Genomic DNA, 27,962 nt, shown 5'->3' on the forward strand with positions numbered 1-27,962 from the left:
AGACCATCAAAAGTCATCAAAAACAATAGTTATGTAATCCAGTACTAACTCCTGTGTGTATCATGTGACTAAAACAGACAGAAAAGAAAACATGGAATGCCTAAAAGCACTGTTTTTGTCAGTACAATACCATAGATACTGATGGAAGAACTGAAGTGATTTTGGTTATTATCAAGAAAACATGGAAAATGGATAGATATCAGGTCTGAAATTAAACTACTATGAGCTATTTTTGTTGTTATCATTATATTTGTCCAAACAAATGTACCTTTAGTTGTACCAGGCATTAAAATGAACCAGAAATGCTTATATTACCTTTTTTTCTCGTTATCTTCCTTTCAGTGAGCATTATTGATACCCTTTTTTTCTTCTCAAAAAAAAAAAAAAAAAAAAAAAGAGAACAGTGTACTTTGTATCATTGATGTCCTGTATAATATATTATGAGACTGTTCTGAATAAAAATGTGAATAATAAAAAAAAAAAACAATAGATTGAAGAAAACAAGGGATGGTCTAATAATTTTCCCTGCGACTATAGAAATTGTGTTAGCTCACGTCAACAAATGACTAGATCCCAGCACAAAACAGACTCCGACACAACTTTCCGTGTCGCTAATGCAACAACAGAAGGCTCTGCTTATCAGAACTGTCTGTCAGGTCTCTTAGCAACAAGCCTGAGATTGACAGTTTGTTCTAGACTTACATGAAAATGCTAGTAATTTACATCAGTGCCTGGGATTTAAGAAAAAGGCACAATTAATGTTACCTTTGAGTTTAGACACGACGGAATGCAAGTTTTGTTTCTTTTTTTTTTTTAAATTAAATACATTTCATTCAAACCAGCTGTAACCAAATAGTGAGCTAAAAACATACTGCAACACAATTAGGGTGATTTTTGCACGTGTGTTGGACAACATTTAACTTTTATCATAAAAATTGGACTTTCTTGTCAAAGTTGTTATTTTTTTAACCTCAACTTTGATCCTACTCTAAATTTAGAAATTATGCCTTGTGCCTATATAGAATAAATCTCGTCAGCTGTGTAAAACCGATTTGTGATTTAAAATAGTTTGGGAAAATCATGATAAATGTCATGTTAAAAAATATTCCGATCATTTCATTGGGTGGACATTTATCTGTCTGTGGAGCCTAAACTCTGGCAAAACTAAACAAATGTGTACTGATATGTCTTCCTTCCTACTCATATTATGAATTAATTTAACATTATTGAAGCTAAAACCATTGAGTCATTCCATATGAACTTACCTCTACTTACTACAGTAGGTATCATGTTTTTTATTTTATTTTATTCACTTTTAGACTTTTGTTATATTAACGGGTCCTTGTAAAATCCTAATATTCTACTCCTTTTTGTAGTTGTCAGTGTTTACAGTTTTTAAGCAGCCAAATGTAATCATTATTAGAGTGTGAATTCTGATTGAGATGCATGGAATGGTTCTATTATTTATCATTTGTAAATACTTTGAAAAGCATCTCTCACCCAAATTTTGCTAGACTGGAACTGCCTGCTTTTTAGCTCATGTCTTATTGTTCATTTGACGTATGTTGAGGCTTTAATAACAAGAAAACATAGGAAAAGCATTCATACACTATATTGTCTTACCTTATTTGGTTTACATGTCATTTGAGTTTGCCTTGGTAACCAACCAATTAGCATTTAAGCATAGAGACATGCTGTAATAAGAATGCATTTTTGTGGTGCACTTTAATTTGAAAAGTGACAAAAAATAGATTGTAAAAGCAATTCAAGAAGCCAGATAAGAGAGAAGTAAAACCATGGCCTTATTCTCACATTTACACATCTGACCAGTTGCCGTTGGACATGGGATGTGAAACTTCAATCATTTGACTGACAGTTCTGACGGAGTGTATTGGCACCTTCACCGATCAGAGTTTGACAACTGATTGTAAATTGTACATAAGAAAAAAAAAACAAAAAACAAAAAAACCTGCTTTCCCTTTTAAAATAACACAAGAAGTGGCCAAAGAGAAGATATCAGATCAGTGGACAAACACTTGTGAAATTTTATGTATTTATTTATTTTAGGAAAAAAGGGTTTTCAGTGATGAATTGACAAGTTAAAGTCTGGCCACTTTTTTTCTGTCCTCAAAATGAGGCCATTCAAGTTTGAACTTAGAAGAGCTGCAGCTGCAGCACCACAGTATTTACATGCACACAAAATTATAACAACAACAACAAAATAAGTTAAAGGGTAGAGTTTTCATAATCTGATGAATGTAAGGGCTATGAAAACACGGTAGAGGATGTGTTTGATTGAAAGGAAAATATCCAGCTTATTGTACAAAGTAAGTTTCAAAGATGACTCAGGTCTAGGTTACGATACTGACGGTGTGTATGTGTGTGTGTGTGTGGGGGTGGGGGTGGGGGTGGAGACTGGCTGCCTCTGCACTATTCTTCATCACTACATAAAGACATTTTCAATCTTTATCGTCACACACATCATCAGAAGGCAGCAGAGTACATGGGCAAAGAGGATTGGTTTTGTGTTGTTTCTCTTGTGTGATCATAAAGAAGTTACCTGGAGCTAAAAAAATATCAAGCCTTGTTTTCTTGTTTTTCTGAGATCAAAAAAATCAACATAACCTTTGTACTGACTTAAAGGTTCAGTGTGTAAGATATAATGGCATGGAATGTTGAGTTTGAGGTGTATCTGTTCTGAACCTTTTGGTTATAGAGGTGTTAAAAAGGTGAGCTATTATAGCTACTATAGAAACATATCGCTTCCAAAAGATGGACTACATGGACCATCTGGGGACCATCTGTTCAAATAAATGACCCAGTCTAAGCTAAAGAAAACAGGCTTAGACAACTACTGCATTTTTGCACATATAGTCCCGTACGTCTTACACACTGGACCTTTCATAAGGACAAAAATAGGCTAAATTTGTCTGTGGTCCTGTATTTAACCTGAATCCTACTGCAAAGTGAACACTTTGGCTGTAAATAGCTGCCAACAACAACAGAATGGACACATATGGACTGATGGGATATAGGTATGAGTCATGGTGACCCTCAAGGTTAAGTTCTCCAGTTACTTGATGGTCTGTGTTATAACCTTAAGTCGTTTTGGTCATGACTCCCCTCAAGCCCAGAGTCAGGATTTAGATCTTCAGCATAAGAATACTAGAACATCATATTCAGTTTATCTTTTTGCCTGGACCTGATTATACAAGAGAAATAAATGACTTTTTTCACTACTGACTTTTGTCCACCACATGGTACTGGATCAACTTGCCTTTGGTACTAGGTTACTTTAGTTATTTCCAACAGCAGACATACCAAAACATACCAGAATAACCTTTCCTTAAGCTGGATGTAGCATGTATCCTAGCATCAGTAAGTTAACTGAAGTTACTTGTTTACAAAAACATCCATCTTATGGTGAAAGTAATGGCCTATCCGATACTAAACTTCTACGGATACGACCGAAACTGTCTTGGTATGGACAGGGCCTTAAAGAACAGTGGGTCTAATCTGTGTCATATGGACTGGGGCACCGATAAGAGGGGGTAAACATGACAAATTCATTTGTGTTAGAGCAGTGGAGGGGGCCCAGTGGATATGGAAGTTGTGAAAATTTCATGTAAGAGAGGCGTAGAAGTCGTCAGGCGAACGGTGAGTGCATGTTAAGTTTCATTTTCACAGTATAATAAGTGACGTTGTTTATGGAGCGCACCCCCACATATATTTAACCCCCCCCTCATCCGACAAATTGAGAAGATAGGGAATTTATGTAGGGTCCACAATGATTATGTTTTCATGGGGCCCATAATCGGTAGCGGTGCCCCTGCATATGAATAAAAAAATTCTCCGTTTGAGAGTTTCCTTATTAGTGACTGTATTTAATCAGATCCAAACATGGTCTGGATTCAAATGCTTTATTGTGTTTTGACTGTCAAAGACAATCAGCTCTCCCTGTTGTAAATAATTCTTAAATGTGTGTGTTGTAGTGGTCCAGTGTGGTTGGAACTTTAATACCTGTTATCTTGAAAAGCCATCCTGGTATTCTATAAAACTGAATATCAGCTTTTCCTGTTCTTTCCTGCATCTTTCCCATTCACTTTCATTTGTTTCTCCTACCAGTCTGTGCAAGCAATAAATTAGAAGAAACTAAAGTATTTAATCTGAGTCTTTTTGCTGCTTTTTCCACATTTTACTGTTTTGTACCATGAACCAAAAACAGTTATTAAGTGAATCTACCAAGAGTGTTGAATGATTTTGTGACACAAGGGACATTTTAACATGTCAATAACCTAGTGTTTACAATCAAATTACCCATCAACCCTCTGCATGTCCACCTTATTCTCTGAATATCACTTCTTATCAGTCAGTTTGCGTAAACTCCACATCACATTCAAATCCTCTTCAGATGCAATGCCAAAAAAAGATACCAGGTACAATGGACAAATTTTGTGTAACTGAAACCCAAAATGAACTTAATTGTCACCATATGTTCACTGTTGTTTATTTATATATTTCCTTCTTTGAGTAATTATTTGTTTATTTCTTCATCAGCACAACTAAGAAACGCATTGGTATAAGATTACATGTGTATTTGTATGTGTGTATGTCAGCTAAAATTTGCTTAGAGGTCTTATTTCTGTCTTTGTGCATAAGAAATCAACATAAGTGAATCCCCAAAGGAACTCTGTGTTGGTAAATGCAAGTTATGCAAATTTACAGGATTTCAGTTCTGTTGCAACATGTTGATGGTCATATGAACTATGTTTTCAGCTCAAAAATGTCCAATTTCATCACAATTAATGCTATATTTTCATGTCACAAATGGCCAAGTTATATTTGAACTGAATTTACCTGAAAAACAAATATTCTATTCTTTTAGATTCCCCAATTTTTTGTACAAGATTATATACTACATAGCACATTTTCTTTTTATAGCTTGCAATATGGAGTATGGTGCTGATCCATCCTGCTTAGGTTACGCAAATACATACATTAAGAATGTCACACGTCACTTTTTAAATCAACAGTTTTCTAATAATAAGCATTTTTATAAAGAAATAACAATTCTATATTGTTATTTCCTCTTTAGTCTGATGATAAACTATACAATAAATAATTCTGATACTAGTTTTGCACAGGGATCATTAGTGGAAACGGTGACATGGCTGCCGAGCATCAGTATGATGGGATCTGTAACAACCATGTCACATCCGTCCACTGCCACATTTTGTGTTTTTGTGTCAGCTGTTATTGTTTTAGATCCAAAATACTAACATTTATGAATAAGAGGAGAATTAGCAATAGTAAGTATATAAGTTTATTACTAATAAAGTACTGGTACTGACCAGATCATCATGGGTAATATCACGTCTGTCCACCAGCAAAAGTTTTCACATACACGTGCTATTCCCAATCCAATATTTATGAAAATAGAGCTTCCACTGTCAAATAATATCAGTAGTCTGTGCACAAATGGATTAGCATTATTTCAACACAGTTCTATGCATTACTTACTTTTTTTTTTTTGGACAAAAATGGCCACTCGTTTGACCCCCTAAGTAAATTTTAATCGATATATATTTGTATGTTGTGTATATGCATAAACGTATGTATGTGTATATGGATGAATGAGTTTGTGTATGTGTGTGTGTGTGTGAATAGATATATAAATATAGAAGAGTAATGTAAAAGGAAGGACATATATATTATTAATAATATTTTAGGGAGAGAGGGTGGGATTAAATAAATTGCACTTCTTCCCACCCCTTTTTGTAAATGGAACTATTGTGCTGTTCTTCTAAGATTGTTATGATTCTTGATATTTGTATTATTAAGTATGTTTTGCAAGTTTGCATATAAATTAAATTTTATCGCATGTTCGGAATAAATCACTAAATCAATCAAATCAATCAATCAAACTTGAACCAGTACCATGTGGTGGAAAACACCTGCCGAATTTCTCAGTTCTATGTGCGCGCGCATCAACTTGACAATATTATGAACAAGAAATGTCCCAGCACTCAGATGGCATGCACAAGGCTTTAGAAAAGTCATAAAAGCTCTGCCCTAAACCACCCACATTCTTCCTTCCCCTGTTACCCTAGTAGTTTCTGGTAGTTTAGGACCCCTGATCACAAGAAAACAACACATAAATCTCATCACACCCATGGCCTCTTCAGCTTTCCATGTTCACTTCTGGCAGCAAATTAAACTGCATCAGCTTATATGAGTTTCTTTGGTTAGAAACAATAGGAAAAAAAAAAAAAAAAAAGAATAACTGTCCTTTTCTTTGTTATATTCCCTGCAAAATGTTAGCAACAGTGGCCATTGTCGGTCCTTCCTAAAAATGTATCGTTTAAAAATTGACACCTATGTTCTTCAGAAATTGGCCCAAACCACTGTCTCACCTTGACTGTTGCATACGAAAACGGTGGCAGTCCAAGTCAAGATAAAAGCTGATAAAGGCAACAGGAGAGTTGAAATTGTTCCAAAAAAAAAAACAAAATTAATAAAAAAAAAAAAAAAAAAAAAGATGTTTTCCTTATAGATTTTCATGTCAGGCTGACGATAACAGGTCTATATCACATGCGTTTAAAGGGAGATAGTAGGAAGAGTCAGGAGAGTTTTGAACACAATGTTAGACACTCGTTCTTAAATGTTGTTTTTACTGACCCGGAGGTTTTGAAACTTTTGTTCTGCTTTGTAGCCTGTGGTTGCAGTCGCATGTCGGGTCTGAACTGGGTGCAGTTTTTTTTTCCACGTAGTCCATTATCTGCTAACTGATCATACTCTAGTATATTATTGTTCTATACCATGGCCACTCACCAACTGAATAGTGTTACAACCATATCAGCGGCTCTTCAGCTGTAGAGCGTCGGCTAAAGGTACACTACGGTACATTCAGGTGTGCTTATGTGTAGAGTTTGAGTCTGTGTTGTGCTGGGAGTCACTCGTTTGCTGATGTTAGCGAACTCCGTTAAGTTAACTGTAGCTACTAGTGCATGATGTCAACACTTTAGACCACTTTAAGACACAATGACTATTTTCTTTGGTTGTCGCAAAAGGGTGGGAAGGTCACACTGCTGCATTTTTAACCCATAAAGACCCAGTGCTACTTTTGCGGCAGTTCTCAAATGAATTTTTCTCTTTATTTAACCTTTCTTAAGTGATTTACCACCATTTATTATAATATTATGTTCAGTGTTTTGCATTTTTAATTGTACATCATGTATTTTTTTTAATATTTAATTTTCTATATTTAATGTAGATGTTCATGAAAACTCAGAGTTAATTTCGACGGCTATTATATCAAAACAGAGAAAACTGAAGATAAAGTCACATTTTCAGCAAAGATATCAATAACTGAACGTAAAAACAAATGTGTCCGTCTACTAAGATTATTTTTTCATAATTTTCTTTGTTCAAATGCAGGATGCGCTTTACTTTCATACACTTATGTGACATTTATTCAAAGCCCCTTAAAACATAAAGACCCAGTGCTACTTTTGTGTCAGATTTTCTCTATACCTAACCTTTCTTAAGTGATGTATCACTGTTTATCATAAGAGGAATCTCTATATTTTGCATTTTATCATTTAAATCATGTATTTTCCTGTACTTAATGTACTGATCATGTAGATGTTCATAAAAGCTCAGATTAAAGTTAAGCATTATTACATTAAAAACAGAGAAAAATGCACAAAAAGCGACTTTTTCCAGTAAAATATATCATGAACTGAACATAAACCAACCATTTCCATCCACTGTCATTGATCCAACTCCATGAGTTTTACTGGTGAATCAATGTTGTAGAAGATGACGGTGTTTCCATGGTAACTATGGAGCCTCTGAACGTCCAAATGTATCATATTTGATGACCATGAAAAGACGACAAACTGCATTTTACACCAATTATTTACATGTATTGAAAGGTTTAGTCAATCAAGAGGTATTAGACACTTTAGATCAATAAAAATTTTAGTCACCAGTGGATGTTTGGGTCTTTATGGGTTAAAATCAAACTGAAATATTATGATTTTACTGTTTTCCAAATGACCAGGCAATGAATAGAGACCTCAGTTCATTTTACAAAAGTAAAACTTAGTGTTATACAACAGCTAACGTTAGCGTTAGGGGTTGTATGGTAGCATCCGAGCCAAGTAAGTTAACCTGTTACATTACATCATTTTTTTCCGTGGTGGTTTAATATGCACATTTTGGGCAATTTGCAGGAAATCTTAATAATTGAGAGGGGTTGGGTGGAGGTTAACAAATGAGTGTTTTTCGTGAGTGTCACACTGAATGGTTTAAAGTGTTGAGATCACATGGTTTGATGAAACTGATGTGACTTTTTCTATGGTTTTCACGTTCACCAGGTCTCAAACCAGGTGAAAGTAAATACATATCCACTTGATTAGGGTTAGATTGTTCTTAGTTGTAAATCACCAGCAGCCTGTGTAATAATTGTATATACACTGCTGACTATGAACAATTGAATATCAACTATATTCCTTGGCCATGGTATAATCCACAATAACATGACTCGGTGTAGATAATGAATGAAGTAGACAGCTCGCTATAACAACCTTTTTGTCTAGTCATGGACACTCAAACTGACCAGCAATTTCTAGTAGTGACTAAAATAAAACAAACTGTTTTTTGTTAATTGTAAAAGTTATTTTCCTTCCCCTTCTTCCCTCCTCTATTAGCTGAAGCCAACAATAAGTAGTAGTCAGTAGTCAAAACAATTTCAACAGTTAGCATTTTGCTCTTTCAGGAATCTACAAAAGTATGCCTAGGTTTCACTTACAGTTTCAAAAGTTAAGAGTTTTGTTAACATTTTATTGCAGCATTTATATGAAAATGTTAAATTAGTAACATACTGTATATTTACAGTTAAAGTTTTGAAACAAACAAACAAACAAAAAAAAGACAAACGCTAAGACAAAAGCTTAACCAAGGATAATTTGTTAGCGATTTTGTGACCGAGTATGTTCGTTTCAATGGTGTTTTTGTAGGTTTGCAATTATTGACGATGATCCTAAGGTTATAGCTTCTTAAATGATGCAGCCAACATCACCAGAGTGATGGGATCTAAACATTATCTTGATTTGATTTGACTCTACACTATCCTGTTTCACTGTAAAATAGACACAACCTTCCTGTTTAGTTTTAATAAAGTGCCTTTAGAGTTGTGCAGATTCAGTAACCTAACTCAGCTTGTGTACATATTTAGAAGTATCGTATTTACAGATTGAGATTTGAGATGCCTTAAGGGTGTGTGTTTTCTGTTTTCAAGGAATATCATTTGGATGTTCATTGTTTGTAGGGTTAGGTTACATCACAACAACTAAATATAAGAATGTTTCTTTTGATGCACTACCCACCTCCTTATCATAACATATAAAGAAAGTGGACACAATGTCATAAACATCTGTAATCCATGCATTCCACCTTAATTTAATGTTTACTTTTAGGGTGATGGTTAAACTTTGTATTTAAGGTGTTGGACTGTATCCATGTTCCATTGCACCAGTATGACAGTAACATATTCCAGACTTTGTGAAATTTATAAAATGCTAAAATGGTTCAACAGAACCACCTGAAAGATTTTAAAAATCAATCCCCATGAAGTTACACTTCAAAGTACCCCATTTTGGAAAACCCTTCTTGGAGCCATACCCTAAACCACAGGTGTCAAACATGTGGCCCGGGCCAAAGGGTCCAGTCCGGCCCTTGGAATGAATTTGTGAAATGCAAAAATTACAATAAAAAATTAACAAGGTTCCACACTCAGACCAATTCAGTCTGAAGTGGGCAGGACCAGTCAAATACTATAATAATAATAATAATAATAATGACAACTCCAAATTTTTCTCTTTGCAAATGTAAATATTTTCATGTATTTACTCTAAAACAAAGTATAATTTTGCAAAAAATGTGAATAACCTGAACAAATATGAACAACCTGAAATGTCTTAAGAGAAGTAAGTACAATTTTAACATTAACAATATTCCACTTGTTACTAAATGTTTTGTGTGTTTGTAGACCAGCTGTGATCTGTAAGTTATAATGTACATGTGTAAATGATAAACTGAGGCAGAATATTGTTAAAATTACACTTATTTTTTTCAGTTTGTTCATGTTATTCACTTCTTTTGAAAGGATACTTTGTAGATGTAAATCTTTCCATATTGTAAATTTCCTTTTTTCGCTCTAAAACAGAGAAAAGTTTGGAGTTGACATTATTTTTGTATGATTATGCTATTATTTTACTGGTTTGGCCCACTTCAGATCAAATTTAGCCGAATGTGGCCCCTGAACTAAATTGAGTTTGACACCCCTGCCCTAAACCTGATGCTATTTTGTTTTGAATATGCAACTTTTGTGGTGTTTTTGCCATATACAAGCATTGTGCTTCAACTACAGAATTACACCTAAAGCTTAAGATTTGGTCAGTTTCATCAAGACAACTGAAATGAAAACATGTTGAGTTTTTCATAAAGACTTTTGCCTTGACTTTTTTTTTTTTTTTTTTTAAATTCAGCAGAAATAGCTCAAATTTGTACTCTACGAGCAAGTCAGCCATTTTGGTTTGACTATGCAATTTTAGTCTGTTTTTTTCTTTTCCAGATGTTGCACTGTTGATGCAGGCCGTTACAGGGGTATATAATATAACCCCTTCAGCCCAACCTGATGTGCATGGAGGTCTGAGAGTGTGCATTGAAGCTCAAAATGGTTGACTTGCTGTTAATTTTTTTTTTTTTTTACTGAGACCTGAGCTCTATATTTCGTTCTTCATGGCTCATGATGGATGAAAATAAAGAATCCTTGAAAGCATCAAACCAAGTAGACTACAGTCTCTATTTAAAGAGGTAATAGTGTTCTCTCTGGGCACAAAACAGAACACCAAAACTACAGCCTTAAATATAAAGTAGCATCAACACCCAAACAAAAACAAGTCCGTAAGTGTTGAAGTGAAACACCGGTGACTTTTATGATTTTGTGTCCACATCCTGCATATGTCGTTGATTAAAAATTACCGGATACTTCAATACTTGCTTTGTTTTGTATGAATTAAATTTGTTTGCTTGCTTTCTATTCTATAGAGTTCTTTTTTTTGTTAAGTATAATTAAGCGAGTTCATTACTTGTTTCCTAGATCGTTTTTTCATTCCTTTCTAATCTCACCTTTCTTTCCACCTTCTACTACACCATATCTGACTCCACTACGCATTGCTCGGTGTACTCCTTCACCAGATCCACTCTTAAGGTGCTCTGGCAGAATTCAGTCATGGGCTTCCACAGAGGCGGGTCCAGGAACATCTGGCACATCACATGACCCTTCAGAGTAGCGGTGTGGCGCTGCAGGTGGCACAAGAACTGCTGCCGAGCCAGGTTCAGGTCTTTACCGAACATGTCAATGTTCAGGTAATACCTGTATCAAACGTGGATATATTTAGTAAAAAGAATTAGTTTACAAACGCATGAGACAGTTAAAATACATTATTTACAAAAAAACATACAATACTAATGCCTTGTGGTGAAAATTTCATTGTATATAGTACTTGCCACAATACTTTCTTACGACAGTTGTTGTTTCTCACAGTAAGAGAAACATCAGTCCTGGTATTTATACAAATTAGCATTTCATGGGTGAAAATTGTTTTCACACTACTGCCTGTTTCAAAATTATCCCAAATCTTGACAGATCAATGCTAATATAGAGTCAGCTATTTAGGTGTTTTCTAATTTGTATACAAAATTTTATGTTAATAGTCTCCCATCAGAACACAGTCATTTTCCAATGGGAAGCCATTTTGTTAGTCTATTTAAAGTCTATAAACTCCTTTGGAAACAAGAATTACTACCCCACAGTTGTATACCTCCACTAACTAGTCACTAGTTAAGTTACAATTTAGATCCACGCTTGTCCAGATTTATATAATGATTATTTTGAGGAAAAAAAAAACCCTCACTGTGCTCCAGAGACTGCATTTAAAGTTGACTTTTGGATATAAAGTCTAATTAGAATGTATTTTATCCAGTTACACATTTGTGTTAAAGTTGGTTCATAGTTGGCAAATCAAATCTTGATTAACAGAAAAAAATGTGTTTAGTGAGATCATCACTGGTCACCAAAATCTTAAAAGTTTATCATTTGTGTCCTGGTCACAAGACCTGGTACTGACAGAAACCTGAGGGTTCCAGTCATGGGTATCACTGATGCAGAGGCAGGCCTGTCTTACCATTAACATCAATCAGTTACAGTGTTTGTTTGATGCGACTAACATGCTAATTCACTTAAGTCTTGCAATAGCACAAAAAACTACAAGGCAGTGATTGTATATGGTAAAATACTTTTCTACAGTGGCTCTGTTGGCTTTGAGCTTTGGCTACTATCAGAAAGGGCTATCTGATGGGAAAGCAAGGAGGCAAAAATACTTGAAATATACTGTGACATATACTTACATAAGTCTGTATTGTTATTTGCAAAGGGAATTTTCTCAGATGGCAAAGCAGGACAAAGACTGCAAACTAACCCTGTAAGACCCTGATTCTGCATGGGTGTCTTGTGATTCTCTGGTCTCTCTGGTCTGGGGATGTCCCTGAACAACTCCTGGTACATCCACATCTGCCTTGTCAGCTCCTTGTTGAATTTTAGTGCATGTCAGTGTCATACAGAGGGTGAAGTCTAACCCTAACACTCTGAGATGTAGCGTTGTAAAAACAAGGGAAGGATAGTTACCAATCATCTCCAATGGGCACCCTAAAAGGGAAGGTGCAAAGGCTGGCCACAGTGGGGTTGGTCCCATCATCTACCATCCAGTCAATGTCCTTCTTCAGCAAGATGGCCATGTTACTCGGCAGAGGCTTGAATGGCTGCCAGTCTTGAATGATGGTGGAATTAGGAAGAACACCCTTCATTAGGTCTGTGGTCAGGTAAAGGCGTTCGATGGCTGTGTGGTCAAGACGCACTGGAGGGGAGCTAGATGAGGAGTTGGAAAGAGACGCCTGAATGTCGGCACCTAGGCCGAGCTCAGACAGTCGGAGCTTGAGGTCTTCAGCTCTAAAGCGCACCAACATGATGCCCTAAGTAGAAGAAGGTTACAGTGTGAATTGACAAAGCTGAGAAACAAACAAGTAGGAAGACAAAAGAACAATAGATGGTCCCCAAATTAGTGAGAGGAGTTCTGATCTGATATTGTTGCTGGTACCTGCTTGGTTATAACACGGTACTTCTGGAAATCTTTGGGTCCAAGCTGATCATCCCGGGTCAGGCGGGCTACTTTAACATCTGGGTACTTGGATTTAACCAGTTCGGAGCAAAAGCGCAGCAGAACACCAGCCACACCTTTACCACGCTCCTGGGGGGCAACACGAAGACCTTCCACGAGCATAGTCTCCCCATCGTCAATCACACACACTGACTCCAGTGCAATCTGCAAAGGACCACAAGAAGAAGAGGACCAAACAGAATGAATCACAAAGCATCAACTCAACAGCTGAAACAATTAAGAAGCAAGAGAAGCATTCGTTTTCTGAACCTCTTAATCCTTGAGACGGTCATGGGGGTGCTAGCACCTATACCAAGTACCATCAAGCAACAGTGGGGTACCTCCTGGACATGTTACCAGTTAATCAGACAAACAACCATTCACTTTCACATCTACTGGCAATTTAGTTTGACCAATTGCATGTCTTGCATGGTCCTGGATGGTGCATGTCTTTGAATGGTGGAAGAAAGCCAGAGAACGAAAAAAAGCTTGAACTGTAAATGACTGTAAATGAAAAGTGAATTAAGACATCTGCTCTTGGGCATATGTTCAAACTTAATGTGCGAAAATTGCAATGAAGCAGTGTTTGGCAGATGTTTTTTGTCGGGGCAGACATATATTACATCCATTAAGGCCGTCTTTGTACAATCACATGCATCATAAGTGGACAGCACTATGAATGTATGTTCACACCTGCCATTAGAATGTGGCTCAAGTAATTACCTGTGCTTTATGCAAAAAAAACCCCAAAAAATAACAGCTGTGATCTACAAGCTAAACATACAGTTGCGGAAAAAAATATTAGACCACCCTTGTTTTCTTTGATTTTTTTGTTCATTTTAATTCCTGGTACAACTAAAGGTACATTTGTTTGGACAAATATAATGATAACAACAAAAATAGCTCATAGTAGTTTAATTTCAGAGCTGATATCTATCCATTTTCCATGGTTTTCTTGAAAATCACTTCAGTTCTTATATCAATATCTATGGCATTGTACTGACAAAAACAGTGCTTTTAGGCATTCCATTTTTTCTTTTCTGTCTGTTTTAGTCACATGATACACACAGGAATTAGTACTGGATTGCATAACCATTGTTTTTGATGACTTTTGATGGTCTAATAATTTTTTCCACGACTGTACATTGACTTCAATTTTAAGAACCTGGCTTTATAATGTTTCTTAGCAAATGTAATCCCATGTGCAACTCAAAGACGATAGTAGCTTGTAAGGTGGAATGCTTTCCTGCCTGTTACTTGCTGCACAACATATTTTAAATATTAATATGACAACTTCAACCATTTTATTTATTTTATTGCCTCTCTGTCAAGGTGTATGTGTTAGTGGTTGGATTTTTAAGGGTATAAATCATTCATGCATTACACAAACTGCACTTGTTCTGTTTCCTAGTGGAAAAAAGTAAAAAAGGAACATCTTTCTGATGTGTTAAGGCATGTCTACCCCTTTGAAGCACCGAGAAATACACCTTTAAAACACTTTAATATAATGTCATTGATGCCCTGACATTCATATACATGGTGTCTGGGACCACATTAAAAGACTGCTTACTCATTTATTGTGTTTATGTGAAAGACTGCTTACTCATTTATTGTGTTTACGTGAAAGACTGCTTACTCATTTATTCATGACACATAAAAGAAAGTGACCCCAGATCATCTCTGAATATGGTCTGACTAATCAGATCTCAGTGTCCTCCAATGTCCTTAAAGATGCGGGAGACTTTCGTGACCAATTTTTCATCAAGTCTGTAAAACCTCAGTCATAGCCTAAGTATCACGAATCTGTAAGTCTTTCTGTGATTACTCACCTGAATCTCTTGTATTATGGTGAACAATTTCGAAGTGCCATCCACCATAAACAAACCCTTTGTTCATAAGCAGAACTGGGAGGTAACTCGGGCATCTTCGGAATTTTGTTGCGATGTGCATTATGGGAAACACCGGTTCGTGCCGCTGTCTGGCAACGGCAGCTGCTACAGACACGAGGCGGAAACGGCAGGAGCTCCCTTCCCTCTATGCCAGGGGTGTCCAAACTTTCTTTCAAGAGGGCCGGATCTGATAATGTGGACATTGCCAGGGGCCAGTGGTCCCTTCAGACATTTTTTAAACAGTAAAAATTACATATAAATGCGCTGTTCTACAACAATTTTATTTTCATTGTCACAATATCATTTTTTTAAAATGGCAATGTAACCAAATCTAAGCCACTCAGGTGTGAACAAATTAAAAAAACAAAACAAAACAGTTCTGCCTTCCTTTCACATCTGGAGTCAGATAACATAGAGCAAACTGTATAGAGTATCTTAAACTTCCAAGTTGATAAAAATCTTAACCCCACATTCATTTTAAACATGACTTATATGAGTAATCATTACTCATATATTACTCAGTAATACAAAGTCTGTTAACGTTTAAGATGAAAACATATGACTCTTACTCTTGTCTTTCACAAAATCATTCAGAAAGTAATATTCTGTGTCACATCTACAAGTACATAACACCAGCAGTGACAGGCAACTAACCTGGCAACTTGGTAGCCTGCCTTGGTGGCGAATTCATTGAACTCCCAGGTTCACATGAAGAGTCACTGTTGTGAGTTTAAAGCAGCTTGAATTTGCTTCACTTTTTCAGAGCGCTCACTCCCTGCTAGCTTGTCATATGCGTTAGCATGTTTTGTCTGCTCCTGTCTCTTTACATTGAATTCCTTAAACAAGACAACAGTCTCTTGACAAATTAGGCAAACACAATCACCTCGATTTTCAGTGAAAAAAAAATTGTAATTCCCATCTCTCCTGGAAGCAGCGGCCCTCACTGTCAACTTTCGTTTTTTTATTTACAGGCGCCATGGTTAGAAATTAGCGAAAAAGGTTCACGGCAAAGTCACAGAGCCAGATAGAGTTAGTGGTGCTGCCACCATGAGGTGAAAGGAGAAACTGCATTTTGAACCTTTTATGATTCATGTAGTCTGTTCAACAGTCCAAACGGGCCATAAATAATATAATATAAAACCCAAGCTGTGGGCCGTATAAAATCTGACCGCGGGCCGTGATTGGCCCCCGGGCCGGACTTTGGACATGCCTGCTCTATGCATATTCCTCCTGCTGTTTCCGTGTTTCAGCCGTTTCCGCGTCGTGTTTTTTTCATCCATATAATATATGGTCGCGCTGCTGCTGTCAGGCTCTTGACAGCGGCAGCGCAAGCCTTCACTTCCCACAATGCACGTCGCGACAAAGTTCCAAAGATGCCAGAGTTACCTCTCGACTCTGTAAACACATGGTTTTTTTGTGGTGGATGGCACTTTGAAATTGTTCACCGTAATGCAAGAGATTCAGGTGAGTAATCACAGAAAGACTTACAGATTCATGATACTTAGGATATGACTGAGGTTTTACAGATTTGATGAAAAATTGGTCACGAAAGTCTCCCACACCTTTAATGTTAATGTGGTTAACACCTGACATTAGACCTGTCCTCTTATGATCACCCCAGATATTGTACCTGTCAAGATCGGCTCTTAAGAGCAAAAAATATATGTCAAAATCCACAAACAATTGTGCCAACCACTTTTGAAGTGCTCTAGTTTTCATGCTAAAAGAAAAACAGACCCAATGTCTGAAATGTAATATAAGATGGAAGGTCTACGTATTTTGTGCGTTATCATGCTGCTAATTCAACTCACCACTTTTCCTTGTTTGCGTGCCAGTATAACTATGCGGTTGGTCTCCTGCAGCCAGCTGGTGTATCTGGTAGGCAGGTAGTCAAGGCCTCCATAGATGTCCTGGCTCATTGCCATGATCTCATCAAAGTCCTCCTCAGTGGCTACAGCGAACTGAAGGCCTGCCTGAGACAGGGCCTCTGGAAGCTGGGGCATAGTCAGGCTGGTATCAATCTTCATCTTTACAACAACTGATGGGATATAAAGTGAAGGAGAGGTTATTGTAGGAGTATTCATTACGTGTGTTTGAGTCGGTTGTCAGTTTTCCACTTGGTAAAATGACCAAAGTGAAAACCAACAGATCCTGCTCTTAAGCAGAGGAGGAAGCATGTTTACTCCTTTGCTTAAATTTTGCAGAAAAGTTTATTTCTGCAGCCAGGGTTTAGAAAAGCTCAAGCTTTCACCCCAAATTTGGGGTAATGCAAAGATAGATATGTCCACTCACAACACAACTGTTTATTAATGGTTTGAGTCATCATGTAATATCTTGAATCAGCAAAAAAAAAAAAAAAACAGACAAAGTGAATCATCTTATTATTCTAGTAAATCATATTCAGTTACACAATAAGAAAAATATAAAGAGGAAAAAAAAGCACATTAATAATACAGTATAACGGAATGTTTGTTTATTAGTGTATTCATAGGGATTACACACTGAATAAAATACACTGCAGGAACTCAATGTGAAAGCAAAGGGGAAGCAGTGGTAAATCATTGAAACAGTCTTTATTGTAGGATAAGGCACATCCCATGATGTATGATCTTTCTTCCTGTTTGTACTTAACAATACATCAGTGTGTTTAAATGCTTTTGTACAGCATAATGATGTTGTCAGCCAAATAAATGTTCCAACACAGTTGACAGCATAAGACAAGTTTGCAATACCTTGCTTATACCATAACAGAAACGATTCAGCATAAGTAACAAACACAGAAAGACCACACCACTGGTACTGAAGTACAAGATGACTTCTGCAGAGTTCCAGAGGGAGCCCATTTCAATAACCACAGGACCACCCCCCCCCCCCCCCAAAAAAAAAAAAAAAAAAAAAGGCACATGTAACTGGACCTATCCATGTTTTGATAAAAGCTTTGTGTGAGATAAATGTAAATAAGATGAAGCTGGAAAAAGACTAAATTTGAATAGAACCACAATCCTGGTCCAAATCAGTGACCAAAGGGGAACCAAATACATAAAATTTCATGTAGAGGTGAGTGCCAGGAATAAGATTAAATGAAGACACAGTGCAGAAAAAAAGCATGAAAACCCAGCAGTAGTCAGTCTGTTGTTAGCATAGTGACAACACGTAGCACTGAAAGCTTCTACAGCAACATGTGATGTGATGATTATGAAAAAAAAACCCAAAAAAACATAAAAAACCAGTAAGTGTAAAAGAAGTGGCCAAACATTAGCTTACTGACTTGAAAACAAACTTCATCAGCAAAATAATGTTATTTCTTGCTAGTGTAAACTATTAACTACAGTGGGGCTTTCTGTCAGCACAAAATGCATTTATTCTTAAATAAACAGAAGTTTACAGAACTTTTCCCTCTTCAGAATTCACCTTCCAGAAATTAATAAAACACAAATTTTAAACATTATAATCAATTAGGCAAAGTAACTAGGTCTAGCTGAGCCATTATGTTAAATAATTAAATCAATATATGGTTCAATAATGTGCATTGGGAACTAACAGGAAGTCAGGACATTCTCAACTAGTTAAAAAAAAGGCCACAGTTTGTTGATCGGGAAAAATGCTCCCCAGACTTCCTGGCATATATGTGCAACTTGTACTAAAGGGACCAAAAAGCAGTAAAATAAAATAAAATAAATGCAACATAGTATAATAAGCCGTACAGAAAAGGTATGGTACAACATGACAAGATACAAAAAATGAATACAGAATAATGTGAAATTACACTGGTCACTAATTGGGAGGAAATGTCAACATGTTGTCATTAGTTGATGTTTTGGAGTAAACCAAAGCCAAATGGTGACTGGGTGTCTCAAGGTGCATTCTTTCATCATCCAATTTGTTTGAAAGAGTTAACTGGTAGAAAATAAAAAGTCTGTCCAGCACCAAAAACAGCACATAGGAAAAGTGCAGGTTTTCAAAGGAGAGCTCTACTTCAGGACTTCATCATTGCATATGGATCATGAAAAGCAGTCCAAAAGAATGGGTTTTATTAGCCCCTTCTCTGTAATGAAAATGCCTGCCTTTGTGTGGATGGTGGAGAGAGACAAAGGATTATCGGGATTTAAGGGGTTGAACTAACAGATGGCCAAACAGAAACATGGGACAGCCTCATGTTTAAGGATTCCAGTGTCACGTGATAGCCAAGATGTAAGAAAGACATACAGAAAGAGTGAAAAGCTTGACCTAGTGTCAGGTCAACAGAATGTGCTCGATTGAAGACAAGAAAGAGAAAACCCTGTGAAGTGGAGAGAGTGACACAGGGAAGCTGCAGACATCAAGAATTCTCACAAAGTGAGAAAGAAAGAAGGAAAAATTCCATCTGAAATTGAGAAATCACACACTGTTCACTCTCAAGAAAGAAGGGATCACTGAAGCCTGTATCCTGAGTCAAATACAAGCCACACATGAGTTCTTCCAAGTCATATGTTGAACAAATGAACTATTCTCTTGAAAAAGCAGTGAGTAGGATTTCTCCTCAGTCTTAAAAAGTCAACCACATCCACATATTTCCAAAAAACATTCCCAAAAACACTGCATATCAACCTGGACAAACCAGTAAATAATGGTCAAAACACCATAAAATGAGTGTTCCGACAGGTCATGAAGGGAAGCAATTATAGAACCTCACTGATAACAACTGCCCTCAACTGCCAGTCTACATCAGCTGATTCCCTTTTGGAGATCCACTTGCCGATTGAGGCACCATATTTATGCTCCATAGCCAAAGTAGCCTTGCTGCTTTTAACCGGCTTGGTTTGCTGTTTCCTCTACTACCTGGTTTTCAACCTGCCTACTGGCCAATTCCTCCTTGTCTTTCCATGGACAGTGGCAAGAAAAAGTATGTGAACCCTTTGAAAATGAAATTAAATAGCATGAATTAGTCATGAAATGTGATCTTAGCTACATCCAAGTCACATGCTTCAACAAATAAAATGTAGTAAAACTTAGTACTAAACAAACTATTATAATATTCCTTGTCTTTATTGCACAGAGCAATTAAACACTGTTGCCAGTGAAAGTAGCTGAAACCTTGGGCTAATTACTGCAAAAAGCACTCATTTGAGTCAGGGGATAGCAAACTTGAAGTCCAATCAATGAAATGAGGTTTGAGCCAGGTGTAGAGCTACTTTGACTTTTAAAAAATACTCAAAGCTATTTGCGAGGTTGCTATTCACAACAAACATCTGCTGTCGTGAGCCATGCCATGCAAACAAGAGATCTGTGAAGACCTGCAATCATGAACTGTTGATTTGCAAAAGACTGGAAGCACTTACAAAGTAATCTCAGAGACTTCAGGCAATCATCAGTCCATAGCTAGACAAACTGTCTACAAATGGAGGTGATTTAATACTGTGACATTCATTCATTCATTCATTCATCTTCTGAGCTCACTTTACCCTCACTAGGGTCACAGATGGTGCTGGAACCTATCCCAGCTACCTATGGGTGAAGGCAGGGTACACTCTAGACAAGTCACCTGTTCAGCACAGGGCTGACCAATAGACGAACAACTGATCACTCTCACATTGTCACATTCACACCTATGGGTAATTTTAGGATGACCAATTAACCTGTCAGTGCATGTCTTTGGATGGTGGGAGGAAGCCGGAGTACCCGGAGAGAACCCAAGCAAACACAGGAAGAACATGCAAACTCCACACAGAAAAGTCCCTGGTTGGAATACTGTGACATATCTACCAAAAAGTTGCCAGCCAAGTTGACTCCAAGGACACAAGACAGAACACTCAGTGAAGTATGGTGGAGGGAGCATCATGATTTGCGGCTGTAGTGCTGCCTCAAGGCCTCAACTACCTGCTGTCATTGAAGAGAAACTGGATCAAGTTTGTCAATGTACACCGTCCACCAGATGAAACTCAGCCGCAGCTGGGTGCTGCAGTCGGGCAATGACCGTAAACACTGAAGGAAATCTACAACAGAATAAGTTCAGAAAAAGAAAATCTACCTTTCGGAGTGGTCTTGGCGGAGCCCAAACTTGAATCAAATCGAGATCCTGTGGAATGACCTAAACAGAGTGGTTCACTTTAGACATTCAAAGAGCATGGCTTTGCTGAAGCAGGGCTAGCTGTGTTCAGTAACAACGTATTATAATTGTTTGTTATTAGATCAAGAACATTGTGTTCACCTGTACCTGTGACTTAGATGCAGATCAGACCACATTCTATGACCAATTCATGCAGAGCACAAGGAAATTTCAAAGGGTTCACAAACTTTTTCTGACCACCGTATACATATTAAAAGGTGAAAAGGTATGTTCTCCCTGCCTTAGGCTTTTCTTATATGCAAGTGAAAGGGTAGGGAGGCCCCTGGAACAGAGCCTAATTTCTCTACAGCTTGCTGCAGAAGAAATTGGTTATTTTTGTAATGAAACGATGTACAGAAAGAACTGTACAGAAGCCAGAAAAAGAAAAAAATCTGTTGTGGTTTGATGCAAATCTTTACAGCATAACCTCTCGAGTGACAAACTCACCAACAGTTCGTTTTGAGCAAATCTGTCTTCCACAAAATGTGAAAGAAGGCATGCCATGTACAAAAACGACAAAAAGAGAGGAAAAAAAGAGAAGTGTTTGAAATGCATTTATTGACGATCTAGCATACTAAACATGTCACACACACAACACAGTCTCCTATTTGAGATGATGTGACAAAAGTCTACAAGCCATTTCAAATAAGCTAAAGGTGATGGTAGAAATAATGGCCATCACTGTTTAATCTTACAATGTGTTCAATTACAACGCTTCTTGGAATGCTGACCCAGCTCCAGAAAGGACCAAGCACAGAGTGACATGGTTCTGCTGCAAATTCCATGACTTACGCACTAAAGAACTCAAAAGCAGACATGTTTCATCCTAAAAATTCAGTTCTCCTGTCTCACATACATTCGACAGAATAACATTTTAGAAGCCCAGTTGATAAAAACATAAGGCCATTGATTCCATCAAATGTACAATCAAGGTACAAAAAAAGATAATTGTCAACTCATTTCTGGCAAACAGGGGGATACATCTTCCAAGCCACACTTTTTACAGTAATTGCGGAGAATATGGTACTTCAAGATGGCCTAAATGGAAAATTTTTACACATGTATATCAGAAGCAAGTACATGACACCACAGAAAAACCTCATTTGCATAGGGGTCAGTAACACATGGTTAAAATCTGGCATGAGCAAACAGTGGAAGCAATTATCAGATTTGTACACCACAACTTTGGGAATGTTTAGTGTTCCTTCATACTGAGCTGCTTGTTGATTATTTAGAGTCTTTTAACGCTATTAGCAAAGAAGAGGTTGAAGGGGTAGTCCATTTGGCCCTTAGAAGAGCTGTTGGTCAGTAGAGGCTGACACAGAAATGCTAGACATGTTCCAATAATCTATCAATGGGCCATGTGAGCTGTAAGGGCATTTGTAATGAAAACACTGTCTAGTCACAGCAGATACACACACACACACACACACACACACTGTAGACACTGGTATTTTTCCATCATGCTTTGATGCTTTGGGATGAGCTGTGAGGCTTGGATGGGTATTTTGGTCCTGCCAATGAGAGCTATGCTAGTTTGTTTTTGTGTTGCAGTTTCCCACTTTCTCTCTCACACATCCATTGATTCATTCTTTTTTTTATTCACTCTCTCAGTCCCTTCCTTTCTTCAGCTGGCAATATACTCCAAAAAGAATGGAATCTGGCGTGTTGGCAAAGATTACTGCACTGCCATCAAAACACCGCAGTGAGAAACTACCGGAATGGTCTCTGCAGGTTTGGATCACTTAATGATAGAAAAGACACATTTGCAAACACTTTTTGTAGATTACAGAAAATATGCAGAAGAAGGAGGCACATATTCACTTTGGCACTTCAAATCTGGTGTCACTTTGAGCTGAGATTTTTTTTTTTTTTTTTTTTTTTTTAGAATTTGTCAGTTTAGATACTGCTACCAACTGTCTTTAGCCAAGTCCAAGTCAGCTGGTCTTTACATTTACTTTGAATATACAGTACATTTAACCAACAATTATGCCAATCAAAGAGTTTTATGAACAGGTAGGGATATAGTATAAGTGGAAAAATGCCCACGACTGCTAACGATAACTACCATGCTAGCAGTCAGCACCATCTAATGAACCAGTCGCAGTCAGGTTTAGTAAAACAGTAGACTGGCCCTACAGGTGATGCATGCTAGAATCAACAGTATGATATGCATTATATTTGTTCCTACAGACCTATACTAGACATCTGCAACTCTTTTTTATGTACCATTCTCTGACACAAATCCTCCAAAAAGATGTCCTAAAAAACACCTTTCCAAACATACCAAATTGGACTCTTTGGACTACGTTGCCAGCTTTTCTTTTCGTCTTCCACAAATCCCCCACATAGAATTGACCATTATAAAAATAGAACTGGTGTCTCAAGCACCTGGATAATACAAAACACAAAGGAACACACCATGTCTTCAGTAGATTCTGCTGGTCAAGTGATGAGAACATGGTCACCAAAATCATTCATGTCTCCAGGGTGGATCCTTGGCTCCAGTGCTTCATGCCAGTAGGCTCCACGCTGATGCAAACACATAAGCATAGCACTCTGTTGTGCGATAGCAGGCTCCATGTCATTTTTCCCACGCAGCCCAGCCTATACATAAAACAAACCATTGACACAGAGGCACCAGAAAATGATTAGTTGGTATAACTGCCAAAAATCACTCTGTGCTTGTTGCCATGAAAATGAGATCACTGTGCATGACACCTCAGCACTGTCACCTACACTGTTTGGGTCTGAGTAACATAAGCAGGTTTAATAATTATGCTACATTTTAAAGTACCTTTAAATCGCCCTGTGCCACTAAAATTCATTTTGGACACATCATGTAGTAAATGATGTATTGTTCATTAAATGGCACTATCTCTTGGTTCTACTATTTGGCCTTACGCATCACACTGTATGCATTTGGTCCTCGGCTACACATTTCCTTACACTTCACATTGTTTAGTTTAAAGATGGCATGTGTCTGACATTGGCATGTTATCAAATTGGCTCATTTTACATTTATTGCAATTGTTTTAGAGCTGACAGCCTTGTGTTTAGTCTTTGATTCAGACCAAAGTTGCCTTTTTTTGGTTGAACCAAAGACTGGTTGTGTGGTCCAGACCATGCTCTGGGGGAGGTTTCACACCTGAAATGGTTTGGCTCAAACTGGAAAGGCCAGATGGCCAAACCAAACACACTAGGTGCCAAACCACCCTTAGTTTAATATCAATAAAAAGCAATAAGCAGTTGGATTGTTATAGCAAGCATTTCTGAAAAATCACGATTCAGGGTTCTTTTGTAGAAATTTAAAGGTGGGGTGCCAGATATTTTCCTGGAGCATTTTTTACTATATTGCATTAAAATCCCTTTCACACCCTGATTACAACAAATTAATTAAATGGTTGTGGGTGAATTGTTGCTGTGCAGCACTCGTGAACCCTCAAGAACAAGCATTGTGCGTGCCAGTACTCTGGAGGCGTGGCTTCGGGGGGATGTCTGAAGAAAGGAGTTTGGAGTTTTGAATTGAATATTTTCAAAATCTAGCTTGCTCGAACCGTTTTTCTAAGATCTCATACCCCACCTTTAAGCGAATAACAGCTTGTGACTGTACAGTTGTTTATAAATGTTAGGGTACTAGGGTTAGGGTTACGCTAACCATAGTATAACCAACATGGATGACCACTTTTCCCTCAGTGTTCACATAAACATATTCATATCATCTATCTTTAAAAAAAAAAAGGACTTGGAGAACTATTGTATAAGGAGACCATCCAGGCACTATAGATAACTACTCTATAGGCATGGATTTTAACAAAGAGGTCATGGTTTATGGCTGCCTTCAAATTGTAAAAAATGCATCTGCTAGACAGGACTCACTAGAGTGAGTATTGAGAATCTCTCTTGAATCCTGTCCAGTCATGCCCCAAGTATTTTACTTATGGATGGTTCCATGTTGTAAACAATTGCTGTTTGTGTTTTAATGTACTGAATTTCCTGTGTTTTGTGGTTGCCATGTCACATGCCAACAGACGATTGTTGAAAATTAGCCTGGTGGTAGGCCTATATCTGTCTATTAATGTGCACTTTCCCTGTCAAATAAGTAAAAAGCTAATCAGTGTAAACCATATGTATTAAGTCCTAATGAAAATGACCTTAATGCACTACATATAAATCAATACATTCCATGTGGAGAGAAGCATGCAAACCAATACTGTGCCTCCCTTTACACAAGGCATTTAATAGGTCATTGACAGTTCCTGATATTGACTAGTGACAAGCTAAATAACAGAACGGACAAAAGTATTGTTATATACATGTGCTATCAGTTATTGTTATTTATTCAATTAAATAATATTGGAATCTTCACTGTGACCTTAAATCAAGCCCAGTGTACAAAAATAAGCAATATGCTACCATTTCCCCTCTACACCATCCAGCTCACCCTTACCCACAACACACTCACATACACCCTCTCTAGACACTAACTTAGGAACTTGTCCAGCTGCTTCATAGTTCCAATTTCAAGTTCAGCAGTATCAGGCTACAAAAACAACCACAGGTGGTCATAATGTAGCTTTTTAGTTGTCATCAATCAGGTTACCAACAAGACAATCATGTACATTTTTTTGCAATTTATTAATTTCTACAGTTAGAGGCAGTCAGTAAATATAAACAATTTTATTTAATCAACATGTAGGTACATCCACTTGCATAAATACCAACTCTCAGAAGTCATGAACCAGTCACAATTTTGGAATTTCAGGGAGGGACTGCTCTCTTTAGCGAGAAGCATGCTTCACACATTCATTTAAAGCCTCTTGAAATTTGTTTTAGCAGAATTAACTGCGTAATAGATCTGCAAAGTCTTGCCCCGTTCAAACCCAACACCAGTAATTTTACGAAACCTAAGTTGTAACTTTGATTGGAGATCATTTCAAGTACTTTTTGATGTTTAGTATTATGTAAAAAAAAAAGAGCCTAATTTACATTGTAACAAGAGTATTTCATTTCCAGAGGCTTTAAGGCTTTAACAATGTACGACAGATTCATACAAATTGAACAACCCCCAAAGCTCAGAGAAGGTGTGAACAAACATGCTGAGTTTTTTTTTCTCAAATCAAACTGCAAACAAAATACTCTATATTCATTTAGTGTTTCAGCATTTATTGTTTAAGTATTACTCATTTTTGTTTGTTTTTTTGCCTTAGTGAGTTTAGTGTCACCAAAGCTTCTTGATAGAAAAAGTCCATATTACATCTATGGACAGTCATGGATCTGGCAGAACCCACAAGTGCGAGTAGATTCCCCCATCCTGAAAATAAACACATACATTATTAGGTGAATTCAGACATCTGTGTATAATAAACCACTGCTCATGATTAACTTATTGAAGTTGTCCTTACCTTAGTAAAGAGTCAGACGGCTGAATGGCTGTATCAGAAGCATTGATCGCACTAACTGAAAGCTGGCTTTGTCCGGTCAGTCACGGGGCTACTTCAGCAGGTGTATTCATGGTTCAGACACCTGTGTGATGTAGCACTGGTCATGAATAATGATTTACTTGAGTTGTTATGTATTATTCAGAATTGAGTAGTATAGGCTTACCAGTTACTTTCTTAAATGTTGCAATCTGCTGATGAGCCTTTGACAGTATGATAATATTATTCATTTATCAAAGTTACAACAAAGTCATTCTACTGTGCCTTTTTAGTATAGTTTAGTTTTTTCAGTATATAGTGATTTTTGGGAATGTTTTTAGGCACACATAATTGTCATCTTTGGCTTTATTCTTTCTATAATGCTGAATACTTTAATAATTTAGTTAGCATTAGCTGTCACAAATTAACATTTGAGGTCCAAACTTTAACCTCTCAATATCTAACAGGTCATTTGAAGCCTGTTGGGAGGTTAAAGTTACGGTCACATTTCATCCATATGGTTTAGGTTGTGTTTTACACATCCTAAACCCAAAAAGTAGGAGATCATACCTTTCATGTCAAGTCTAATGCTTGCAATTTGCTTTACAATGCTTCAGTTATTAGCCAGGAACCTTAACCGTAAGCTAACTCTGCATAGGGTTATGGTTCCAAGAAAAAAGTAAATGTTAAAATGTTAACCCCACACACAAAAGAAATTGCATAACAAGCATGTACATCTCTGTAAAACACAGTGCTGGGGTACTTGAAATACACATAAAATTTCCAGGTTCTTTTTTCCTTTCCTGCAAAGATGAGTTTGCAGTAAAGCTAGCATGCTTGGTCAAAAGCTGTCCCTTGATGTAGTCTTTGATCATTGCAATAATCCTATACCATTCCAAACTAACTAAACCAGTGCTTGTAATAAAATATTTCGAAACCCACTCTTGATTAAAAATTTCCAGTGCTGTTGTCAGAACTTCTGGTAGGCAACAGTCAATTTAAACCCCACTTTTGTCCAGCCTGAATGTGGACTGTGCCCTCTGTCAAACAGCAGTGCAGGCTCAATGTATTTATTTAGATATTAATGCCTCACTGTCATTAACACATTACTGTTTCTTCTTTCTTTGGGGGACTGAGTTTCCTGTGAAGATGTTGTATCTCAGACTGAGATGGGCCGGTTCCTTCTCCAAGGTCATATTTTGTTCATGTAGTCTAGGCATATAATTTTTTTCATGTCCGATTCCAGTACTTCAAGTTTAAATATCAGCCATTATTAGGACTGGGT

General features: G+C 37.2%; 1 protein-coding gene and 1 long non-coding RNA gene across 3 annotated transcripts in view; both read right to left on the reverse strand.

The window, feature by feature from the left end:
* Positions 1-803: 803 nt before the first annotated feature.
* Positions 804-9,735, reverse strand: LOC115438474 (uncharacterized). Its single transcript, XR_003938071.1, has 2 exons — positions 9,695-9,735; positions 804-3,149 (listed from the first exon to the last, which is right to left on the reverse strand). It is a non-coding gene; the product is annotated as an uncharacterized LOC115438474 (long non-coding RNA).
* An 813-nt stretch (positions 9,736-10,548) lies between these two features.
* The window catches only part of nat16 (N-acetyltransferase 16), a 33,698-nt gene continuing 16,284 nt past the window's right edge, over positions 10,549-27,962 (reverse strand). Inside the window, exons 2-6 of one of the 2 annotated variants that reach the window (XM_030162098.1) lie at positions 23,679-23,864; positions 16,984-17,210; positions 13,224-13,448; positions 12,755-13,098; positions 10,549-11,443 (exon numbers count right to left, since the gene is read on the reverse strand). In XM_030162098.1, the coding sequence (XP_030017958.1) occupies positions 11,215-11,443; positions 12,755-13,098; positions 13,224-13,448; positions 16,984-17,199 (1,014 nt within the window). In that variant the 5' untranslated portion in view covers positions 17,200-17,210; positions 23,679-23,864 and the 3' untranslated portion in view covers positions 10,549-11,214. The remainder of the gene's footprint in view (positions 11,444-12,754; positions 13,099-13,223; positions 13,449-16,983; positions 17,211-23,678; positions 23,865-27,962) is intronic. The other variant, XM_030162097.1, reaches the window with a different exon arrangement.

This window comes from Sphaeramia orbicularis, chromosome 18 (genome assembly GCF_902148855.1).
Source record: "Sphaeramia orbicularis chromosome 18, fSphaOr1.1, whole genome shotgun sequence".
NCBI classification, from domain to species: domain Eukaryota; kingdom Metazoa; phylum Chordata; class Actinopteri; order Kurtiformes; family Apogonidae; genus Sphaeramia; species Sphaeramia orbicularis.